Source organism: Rhagoletis pomonella, unplaced genomic scaffold (genome assembly GCF_013731165.1).
Source record: "Rhagoletis pomonella isolate Grant_MI unplaced genomic scaffold, Rhpom_1.0 Rhpom_scaffold_00713, whole genome shotgun sequence".
Lineage (NCBI taxonomy): Eukaryota > Metazoa > Arthropoda > Insecta > Diptera > Tephritidae > Rhagoletis > Rhagoletis pomonella.
In genome coordinates, this window is record NW_023459267.1 from 56,505 (window position 1) to 66,760 (window position 10,256).

A 10,256-nucleotide genomic window follows, 5' to 3' on the forward strand; every position below is an offset into this window, starting at 1 on the left:
CAATGTTTAGGCCGTTGATGGATACACTAAAGGTTTGTTTATTGTTTGCAGACATATACATGAATTTTGTTTTGTTCAGATTAAATTTGAGATTTAAGCTGTCGCATTTTGCCTGTAATTCTTCTATTTTGTTTTGTAAATTTTGAGCTGCAGAGAATCTGTTTGTGCCAGTGGATATTAACGCAAGATCGTCGGCAAACTGAAATAGTTGAGTCTGAGAGTTATTAATTTCGTGCAGTTGGGCTGTATAAATATTGAATAGCGTTGGGGAAAGGCAGCTACCTTGAGGTAGGCCAGAGTTTACCTCAACAGTGTGATTACCTAGGGTCAGATGTCTTTTAGAAAAGTAGTTGTTAATCCAGTTTGCAATTGTTGGGTCAATGTTGCATTGTAGAAGAATATTATGAAGTGTAACAAGATCTACTCTATTATAGGCGTCCGACATATCTAAGAAACAAATCATAGCATATTCCCTACATTTCTTTCTTTCTGCTATAAGGTGTAGCATTTCGTTAATGCACATTGTTGCTGATCTCATTTTTCGATAGACGTAGCTCTTCTTGGGAAGTCTATTGCTTGTCTCCAGGAACTCGTTCAGCGATTCTTTCACCATCATATTAATGCTCTTTACTACGACAGATATGAGTGAAATGGGTCTAAAGTTATTTATGTCCTCAGTGTTTTTGTTTGCTTTCGGTATTGGAATTACCTTTATTTGTCTCCATGCGTCTAGGACCCTGTTGCTGTAGAAATGTTCTTTTAGGGCGTCTAATAACGACTGTTTGGACTCAGTGGACAATTGCTTTAATGTATTAAACGTAATTCTGTCGAAACCCCCAGCAGTAGATTTTTTTCTTGCTAATAAATTTTCGAATCTGCTGTATGAAAAGTCAACGCTGTTGTTGGCATTTACTGATGCAGCGGTGGTTGGAGTGATGACATTACAAGGGTTGCTGGCTTGTTGAGCTTGATTCCTTATCAGTTCTAAGTAGTTTCGGTCATCTTCAGCTGCCCAATTGTGAGACGCGCGCTTATTGCCTTTGACATTTCTTATGAATTTCCACGTCTGTGTCGAGTTGGGGCAAGTGTTTATCTCCTAAATTTTACTGTTGTAGCTCGCTTTCTTTGCCGCCTACACCGCTTCTTTCCAGTCACTAGTTGCTATAATTGGCCCTTCCATGTCTTCAACATTGTTAGTATGATTAGCTTTTTTGCGTTTAGCGACATGTAATCTGTACAGTTTTTTGAGGTCATCACTCCACCAGTTTTTAGGGGTACGCCTGGATGTGTTCAAGTCAATTTTAATCCTGTTCCTAACGCTGTCTATTTCTGTCGTGATATTTTCTAAGTCAGAGAATTTTAACTGAGCAAGTTCCTGGGCGAGTCGTTCCTTGGGGATGAAATAGTTGGGCTTTTTGCTGCTATTAGTGACCTCAACGATGATGGGGAAATGCTTACTGCCTCCCAAATGGACTTGTTGACAGTGCCATTTTGTGTAACTGCTGTTAATGTTGGTCAGAGTTATGTCAATTGCCGTTCCTGCACTGTTACCGGTGCGGTGAGTGATTGCTCCACTGTTGATGCACTGGAGATTGGTGTTCCTGATTTCGTCAACAACTATTTTTCCTTTGGTGTTGCATATTCTGTCTCCCCACACTTGATGCCTAGCGTTGAGGTCTCCTGCTATAATAACGTTTTCATGATTGTTAAGAAAAAGTACTACACGGTTCAGTTCGTTAGTAAAATTTAAACTGTCAAGGTTGGGAGGAAAATAAATATTGCAAATAGTTAAATTATTAATAAGATTAATCGTCTTGGCTATTAGAATGTCGTAATTTGAAACAAATTTGATTTTCGTAAATTTTATACCTTTTTTAAATCCGATTCCTACGCCACCATATCCATCGATTCTAGTCTTTCTGAGTAAGTTGAAGTTCATTAAATTGTGTTGAGTTGTATGGTTGTCATGCGAAAAAATTTCCTGAAGGCAGACTATATCAATGTTATTACTAGTGTTAAAGAAGTCTACATAGTTTTTATTACTTTTAAGGCTTTGTACGTTATATTGTAATATTTTTATTGGACTTGTCATCTTTGTTACTTGGAGTTTTGTCTTCAATGTGTACTGCGCCTATATTGCGAATTAGGTTAACCAAGGGGTCATTAACGTCAATGTCGTACCTTTGTATAAGGAGATTTACAAGCTTTTCAATCTCTGTGACCTTAGACCAATTCGGCATTTCATAGACGGGTTGTGTTTTGGTTGTAGCTTTCGGCAAGATTTTGGAATGGTTAGGTGTAGCTGTTGTGTGGGTTTGATGATTTCTAACTACATAATTGTATTTATATGTAGTGAGTTTTCTATTTACTGTTTCATCATTGTTGATCCTTGCTGTACTTTTTGCTTCTAACTGTGGAAAATTTCCCTCATAGTTTTCTAGAGCTGAGAAACGGTTATTATTGTTTAAATTGTACATCCCAATCGCCTCAGACTTAGATACTTTTTTTATTGTCATAATTGCGACCACCTGTTTTTCTCTGGCCCATTTAGAACATTTCCTGCTCTCGAGTGAATTGTGATTATCCCCTCCGCATAGTATGCACGAATTTGTGGTTTCATTGCATTTACTACTACAGCCCTCTGCCTTGCCACAGATAATGCATCTGTTGGCTGCTCTGCAGGCCATTTTTGTGTGCCCTAGTCTGCCGCAGTTGTAACAATGCCTAACTCTAGGAATGTAGTGAACCATTTTGATTTTTACGCAAAAAATGTCTATGGTTTCTGGTAGTTCGTTGCCTTCAAAACTTATTTTCACAGAGAGAGTTGGAATGAACTTCTCTTTGTCATTGGGATCTCTTCTGGTAATTCTTGAGATAGCTGTAACAGGAATATCTGAAATGATATTTTCTTTTATTTCTTCCTCAGTGAAGTTAAGAGGTATTTGTCTAGCAACACCAGTTGTTTCTACCAAGCTTCTTGGTATAAAGGGTCTCATTTGATTTTTAATTAAGTCGGGATTGCTAACGCACTTGTTTGCAGCTTCAAAATTTTCAAAAAAAATTTTGTAGAGTGATCTACCTATGGCTTTTATGTTTTTAATCCCCTCAATATTAAAATGTCTTATAATATCCCAAAGGAATAGGCCATTGCGCATTTTTTCGTTGTTTATCGTGTTGGATTTTGAGGTGTCCACCAGAACGCAATAATCTCCCCTGTGCCTTTTTGTATAGCACACACTGTCCATGTGTTCTTTTTCTTTTTCCCTGTTGTTCGCACCTTTGCTTTCTGTCGCACGTGTTTGTTCGCAGTCAGAGTGTTTGTAAGTTTCTTTCTCCTTGTTTTCGCTGTTCATGTCCGCAGTGCCCGTTAAGTTTTTTGTCGTCGTTTTTGCGTATGTTCCTCTCTTCACTAACATTCCTTGTAACGGGATGCAAGTGCCGTTAGCTTGGTCTGTCTTAGATTTTTTGGTAGTACTTGCTGTGTCCGTCCGTTTGGTACAGTCGTCGTCTGTTTCTGACTCAGCTATTGGAAGACCCCCCTTTGTAGTTTTATTCATCTGTCTTTTCCTTGCAGCTTGTTTTCTGTTTCTACCTACCTCAAACCAGTCTGACGCTGGATTGGTGTCCAGCTCCTGGTTTGGCTCCCCCTTCTCTGACGCCGAGGCGTCGCTGTCCATTTTGGCTGCCGCCAATCACAAAGAACTGTAGCACTCACCTTAGTAAGAACGTCTGGATCAAGCACTAGCACAAGTTTCTTTTTTTTTTTTTTTTTTTTTTTAGTTTTTTGGTTTTTTTTTTTAGGGGTTTAATACCTAGTCTTTACAATAGAACATCCAACTTTTACACTTAACAATTGACACACACTTCACACTCACAATAGGCACAAGAAATACTTAGACAAATACAACCTCCACCTTCTGTAGTACAAATGCGAATGCGAAATAAATTTAAATCATAAAATGCAAGTAAAACAATTTGAATACTAAGGCTATCTGCACACTTGTCGTCCACTCATATACAATGTTCTCACCGGCAACGAAAACACTTTGAAAACGAGTTTTGGGATTGTGGGTTGAAGGCTGTTCACACCGACTGTTGGTATTTTCGTTGACATTTCTTACATCCTTAGTTTACAGTTTTGCTGCACAAATACAAAACCAAAATACTTTTCCTTCAATTTCTTTTAATTAACAAACTTTTACTTCCATGCTTATTTTATTTTGGTCAGCCAATTAACAATAAATCCGAAATGGCGTATTAAAGATGATAAAATATGACTTCCACTTCGATAAATAATCGAAAAAAAAACTAGTACAGACACCGATTGGAATGAGTGGAACGTGAGTTTTCAAGTGGTTTTCAGCGAAAACTTGTTTTCGTTTGACAGATTTTACATGGACGAAAACTCAAATTTTAGGTCGAAAACCAGTTTTAGCAACGAAAACATGTTTTCGATGTCGGTAATAACATGGTAATAGTTGCGTTATCGTCTCGCCCTGAATTTTGAGCCGAGCACATGAATTTCAAAGGAGATCTGCACACTTGTCATCGGCTAGATATCGGCAAATCGTAGAAGATGAACAAACGGATAACTACGGCCCTGTCGTTTGCTTATCGTTGTGCACGTATTGTTTCTTTACATTTTGTGGGGAAAAATTAGTGATGAAGTTAATATTTGCACTAAAGTTGTATACAAATTAGTATTTCCTGCATAAAATGTGTGGAAATTATTAAAAAGTGGATAATTGCATTAAAATTCAATAAATGTGAGCGTGTTAACTATAAAATATGACGAAATTGTAAAAAGTCTATGTGTGCATGCACAAAACACATTTCAGGAAAAGAAGACATATTACTGAAAAATGATGCCTAGAATTGGTGCAGCGCAGTCTATATTTTAAAAATTGCAGGTTTTTGTAAATATTTCGTAAAAATATCAACCAGAAAAACAGAAAATACCTGCCCCAAGTGAATTGTTAGACGCCAAATGAATTGAAATATCACGACCGAGTGTGCCAAACCGTCGTCGTCATGTAATCGTTGCATCATTATTGCAACGATGAAGTAACTATGATTGGACGACCAATGTGCAGAAAGCCTTAGTTACTTTCGCACACTCGGTCGTGATATTTCAATTCATTTGGCGTCTAAAAATTGATTTGGAGAAAATATTTTCTGTTTTTCTGGTTGATATTTTTGCGAAATATTTACAAAACCTGCAATTTTTAAAATATGGACTTTGCTGCAACAATTCTAGACATAATTTTTCAGTAATATCTCTTCTTTTCTTCTCCCGAAATGTGTTTTGTGCATGCACACAGAGCCTTTTTATAATTGCGTCACGTTTTATAGTTAAAACGCCCACATTTATTGAATTTTATTGCAATTATCCACTTTCTAATAATTTCGACAGATTTTATGCCAAAGACACTATTTTGTATGCAATTTTAATGCAAATATTAACTTTTTCACTAATTTTTCCCCATAAAATCTAAACAAACGATGCGTACACAACGATTAGCAAACAGGCCGTATTTATCCGTTTCTGCATCTTCTACGATTTGCCGATAACGACAAGTGTGCGGATCTCCTTTGAAATGCATTTGCTCGGCCCAAAAGTTCAGGGCGAGACGATAACGCAACTATGATTAGACGACAAGTGTGCAGATAGCCTAAGTATTTAAAAAATAATAAGACTTCCGCCCCAAGAGGTGGGTATTTTTGAAGAGGTTGGATCTCCAGCTTTAAAACGGTTCCAATGGTAACCCTAAAATCGGGGGACCTTGAGATTATATTTATATTTAAACACATATTTAGAAAAATTACTGAATTTAAAGTTACCGATTATTTAGTTTGGTGTGAACCCCGGTACTCAGACGAACTGATAACCTCCTCCTTTTTTAAGGTCGGTAAAAAGAAGTATTTGGTATCGATATCATTTAATTTTCAATTGTTTTGAGGAATCTCTATTGTTTAGCCCGCTATTTGTGAATTTAATTTAAGCTTCCGATTTGATGATGGAAAACGTCGAAAATACAAATATAAATTTAGCATGGCTCACAAATGCTGATATTGCATTTATAACAAAGAAAATTTCGAAGGAACGAGTGTTCGGTATATGTGCTTACGCAGTGGAACACGGGCAGGTGACTGCCGGTGAAATACTTAGTTTGTGGATAAGCAAATTAAGGATTGTTTACAGTTTCGAAAACTTTTGCGAAGAAGATTGGAGGCGGTTAACACTCTGCTGCCAAAAGAATTTTGAAAATATTGTGGGTGTTAAAAAAATGTTTGTATATTTCGAATAGGTAATTGTTATATTTTAGTCCAATTTTGTGGAGGTAAACACCGAGCATGAAATTGATGGGGCACTAAGTAAGTTGACTTCCTGGCTGAAAGCTTCGAATACTTTTTTAGAGCGAGTCCAAAAAGATGAGAAAAGTTTGCATTTCATTGGGATATGTTGTTTTCTGAAGTTTGTATTGGACACATCCCGAAGATGTTGCACTATTTTAAAAAACAAGTTAGTATTTATGTGATGATACGACATTGCCTAATTTAAATGTATTCATTACAGTTTCTCAAATATAGATTGGAAGCCACTAATAGAAATAATTAGTTCTGTACATATTTCTTCGCTGAAATTGATGTGGTACTGCTTGGAGAGCCGAGAAGAAATCAGTTCAATGGATTACTGTGCTTTTATCCCTTGTGAGAAAAGAACCAATATTCATCTAGTAGAATTGCTTAAACTTTAGAAATAATCATATATTATTTCATAGTTGTTATTGCATTGTGTGCAAATACCACAGGAGGTTCCTTTATAGATATCAAGATTAAGGTGGAAACATGGAAGTATATGGCAAAACTCACTTTAAGATGTGCTGGATATAAAACAACTTTGAATGATTCGCAATGGCCCAGGGTGCCAATGAGCGCTTTAATTGGAGAGGTGAAAAATAATATACTGGCGACGTATGAGAAGGTAAATAATAGGTGGAATAACCATACAAAAATTTAAAATGGGTGGGGTTTAGAAGCGCTCACAACTGTTTCGGGATATTCCGTCCAAAGGGGTCGCCCGATCCAAAAAAAATTCCACACAATTGTAGTCAAGGGTCCACGCATTATGTAAACACTCACTTTTATAAATTTTGGTCACTAATTTATTTACAAATTGGGTTTGAAATATGCCCTTTTTTGTAAAATTCGGAAATTAGCGTACATTTATCACTCCTATTATCCTTAAAGCAGCCACTTCACCAATACATTTTTGTATTCCCCTTCACTTTACACTTTACTCGATTAGTTATAACTTGCTTTACGACTTTAATATTAACCAATTAATCACAATTCATTAAATAAAAACACCTTCAAAATCACGCGTCTGACTTTGGTTGCATATCAGAGACCGGCTTTGAGTACTAATAAAATTAGTGTACTTATTCATGAACCAAAAAAATTAGTGGAAATGAGCACTTACACTAATTCAAAAAATTGCTAAGAGTAATTTCCACCAAAACAAGAACACTCAAAATATACTAACTCTTATTTGTGGCGGCAATTTTTGTCTATCGAGTATAGTCTACCCAGCTGGATTTTATTCATTTGGTCGAGTGAGAGGCTGAAAATCAATGAGTTTAATATTATTTGTGTTCTGCTTTGGTCTACATCAGTGTTGGCATTTTTGGTACAATTGTACTTTTTTGATACAATTTCGTTTACTACGCCGTACTTTTTAGTACAATTTTGTGATGAATACTATAAATATATACGTAGTTCTGAAAATTCACTGCGGGAATTCGTTTTACATTTTTGTGTTCGCCTTCTCGTTTTTGCCTTTGTAAGTTTTGAAAAAAGGTTTTGAAATAACCATTATAACATAGCAAAAGGTGTGCTATCAACCTCACATTCCTAGACAAGTTTTGAAAGAATATTTTCGATACTAAATCTTATTAAAACAAAATGTCGAAATCAGCTTCATATAGTTAGAAACAGTGTCATCGTTAATTCTTTATGTTATTAAATATCATAACTTCACGACACCCATATATTGACTAGAGTTGACTATTTATTTTATTATTTTTTAATTCTAATTATTTGTTTATAAAAATATAGTTAATTCCTTAACAAAAACTGTATGAAAATAAGTTTAAATCTTTGAACAACATTAAAAAAATCGAAAAACTTTCGTAAAAATTTCGAGCTTTCTATTTCAATTTTAGTATAATAAAGTGCAAGTTTAAAGCAGCTAAAGGCGATTTTTTTTTTAACGAAGCGAAAATGAGCAACACCATCAAAAAAAATATATATATATGTATTAAAAATCAACGATAAGTCGCAGCTATTTTAAACTTGCACTTTATTTAAATTGATCGGACTGCAAACGGCATTCTCAAAACATGTATTTCTAGGAAATCGAGTTAAAAGCCCGAAACTTTTACGAAAGTTTGTTGATTTTTTTAATGTTGCGCAAAAAGTGAACCTTGGGGTTTTATTAAAGTATAAACTGCATTTTTATAAACAAATAATTAAAATTAAATAATTTTAAGATAAATGGCCAATCTTGTCAATACGTGAGTGTCGTAAAGTTTTGATAAGCACTTGAAATACTAAAAATAAAATGTCAAACTTTAGTACTGAATTCAAAGAAGATGTCTTTATACATGCATAATAACTTAAAAAAATTTGTTTGTTAAGAAGTGTACCTTAAAATATGTGCACACACATTTATGTTCAAAGTGTAAAATGTACCTACATAAACTTTCCCATGAATACCATCAAATCATTGATCTTGACGGGAATCTATGTATGCATGTACTAAGAAAATATATGAGCAAATTAAAAAGTCGATGCAATTTACAGTCGAAAAGTATAGTTTTTGTATAGATTTCGTACTGAAGGAACAGTTTCATTTCCCAACACTGCGAAATGCGGGCGCCACCATAAACAAGTGTGAGCTAAAAGTGAGAGTGTGTTAGTGTGCCTTCGCATGCTTTCGCTTTCTCGTCGTTTGTACATGTTTTGTTGCTATAAACGACGAAAATTACTAAATTCTTTCAACTGAACTATTGGTGCTTCTTAGTGCTCCTAATCATTTCGGTATAACTAATTTGTTTAATGGCTCAATGAGAGAATTGAGCACTACACCAATGCATATAAACAGAGAACTTAAGGGCCATTCACATACAACTTTCCTCGCTTTGCTTGACAGTTCAAACTTTGACCACAAAACGTAAAACGCAGAAGGCATGCTACAATAAACTCTTTGACAGCTTTTGCGTTCTCCTTTTCCTCCATATTTTGTATCTGTAAAATAGATAACAATATAATAATATGCATTAATAATAGCAATAAAAATTCCTATTTACCCTATTTTTGTCATTAAATGCAAATGCAAGCGCACGAGAAAAGATACATGTAGACAGCTGATTGCCAAAGCGGGCAAAAGTTGAGAGTTGCCCAAGATTTTGCTTCGTTTTGCTTTGCTTTGCTTCAAACGTTTTTTATGTGAGCATACTCATGCATATGCCTACATCGATCTTATATGTCAAAGCAAAGAACTTTCAAGCAAAGCGAAGAAAGTTGTATGTGAATCAGCTATTAGTCATTGTACATGCTCTCGCTTTGTGTGCCGAACGTAAAATAGTGTTAAAGCGCAGTTAGTCAACGACGTAGCGTAAACGTAGGTTGACGTACGTAGCAGCATATCAATTTTACTGTTGACAGAGAGAGAGAGAAGCAACGGCAACGTCACCGCCATGCGGTGGTGAGTTTTCGTTAACACGCGAATCCCATAAGGTAGATCGTGTCTGTGTCAACCTACGTCTACGTTACGTCGTTGACTGTTTGAGCTTTTAGTGCATATGTGTGATTATTCTGCAATGAATAATATCCACTAACACTATTTCTTGTGTTATTCAACCAATTACTTAAAAACACGAATAATTGCATTTCCCTGTTGCATATGCAAATTAAATGGCGGAGTTCAGCTGTCAAACTCCAAAAAATGCAAAAGAATGAGAGACAAAAGAAGATAGGATAGTAAGCATTAAAAATATATAAAAGTTCTCTGCAAAAGGTGTTCAGCTCCTTTTCTACGCAAAACAGAAAGGAGAATTCTACTGCCTGAGGGTTATAATCCCTAAGTGCGGCCGAAGGCCGCCTACGCAGAAAGTGGTTCTCTGCAAAAGGTGTTCAGCGCCCTTCTTTGGCAACACAGAAAGGAGAATTCTACTGCCTGAGGGTTATAATCC

At 35.8% G+C, this 10,256-nt stretch overlaps 2 protein-coding genes across 8 annotated transcripts; one reads left to right on the forward strand and one right to left on the reverse strand.

Moving 5' to 3' along the window:
* Positions 1 to 1,124: 1,124 nt before the first annotated feature.
* On the reverse strand, positions 1,125 to 2,501 carry LOC118751449. Of its 6 annotated transcripts, none has more exons than XM_036486279.1 (3): positions 2,370 to 2,501; positions 1,870 to 2,302; positions 1,125 to 1,719 (listed from the first exon to the last, which is right to left on the reverse strand). In XM_036486279.1, the coding sequence occupies exons 2-3, from the start codon at positions 2,090 to 2,092 to the stop codon at positions 1,133 to 1,135; spliced, it is 810 nt and encodes a 269-aa protein (XP_036342172.1). In that variant the 5' UTR covers positions 2,093 to 2,302; positions 2,370 to 2,501; the 3' UTR covers positions 1,125 to 1,132. The 6 variants fall into 6 exon arrangements, with proteins under 6 accessions (XP_036342172.1, XP_036342177.1, XP_036342175.1 ...); XM_036486284.1 differs by having other exon boundaries at positions 1,870 to 1,981; positions 2,044 to 2,501; XM_036486282.1 differs by having other exon boundaries at positions 1,870 to 1,992; positions 2,044 to 2,501.
* Positions 2,502 to 5,970: 3,469 nt separating this feature from the next.
* LOC118751446 lies at positions 5,971 to 7,200 on the forward strand. Of its 2 annotated transcripts, none has more exons than XM_036486273.1 (4): positions 5,971 to 6,272; positions 6,327 to 6,523; positions 6,578 to 6,711; positions 6,828 to 7,200. In XM_036486273.1, exons 1-4 carry the CDS (start codon positions 6,015 to 6,017, stop codon positions 7,019 to 7,021), a joined length of 783 nt encoding a protein of 260 aa, XP_036342166.1. In that variant the 5' UTR covers positions 5,971 to 6,014; the 3' UTR covers positions 7,022 to 7,200. The 2 variants fall into 2 exon arrangements, with proteins under 2 accessions (XP_036342166.1, XP_036342165.1); XM_036486272.1 differs by having other exon boundaries at positions 6,783 to 7,191.
* The last annotated feature ends 3,056 nt before the right edge of the window (positions 7,201 to 10,256 follow it).

Bases quoted from the DNA above. Each gene is read 5' to 3' on its own strand.
- LOC118751449 (XM_036486279.1), bottom strand. From the start codon at position 2,092: ATGACAAGTCCAATAAAAATATTACAATATAACGTACAAAGCCTTAAA. The intron at 1,720-1,869 runs GTATAAAATTTA...TGAACCGTGTAG, and splicing joins AGGAATCGGATTTAAAAAAG to TACTTTTTCTTAACAATCAT.
- LOC118751446 (XM_036486272.1), top strand. From the start codon at position 6,015: ATGATGGAAAACGTCGAAAATACAAATATAAATTTAGCATGGCTCACA. The intron at 6,524-6,577 runs GTTAGTATTTAT...TATTCATTACAG, and splicing joins TGCACTATTTTAAAAAACAA to TTTCTCAAATATAGATTGGA. The intron at 6,712-6,782 runs GTGAGAAAAGAA...ATTATTTCATAG, and splicing joins TTACTGTGCTTTTATCCCTT to TTGTTATTGCATTGTGTGCA.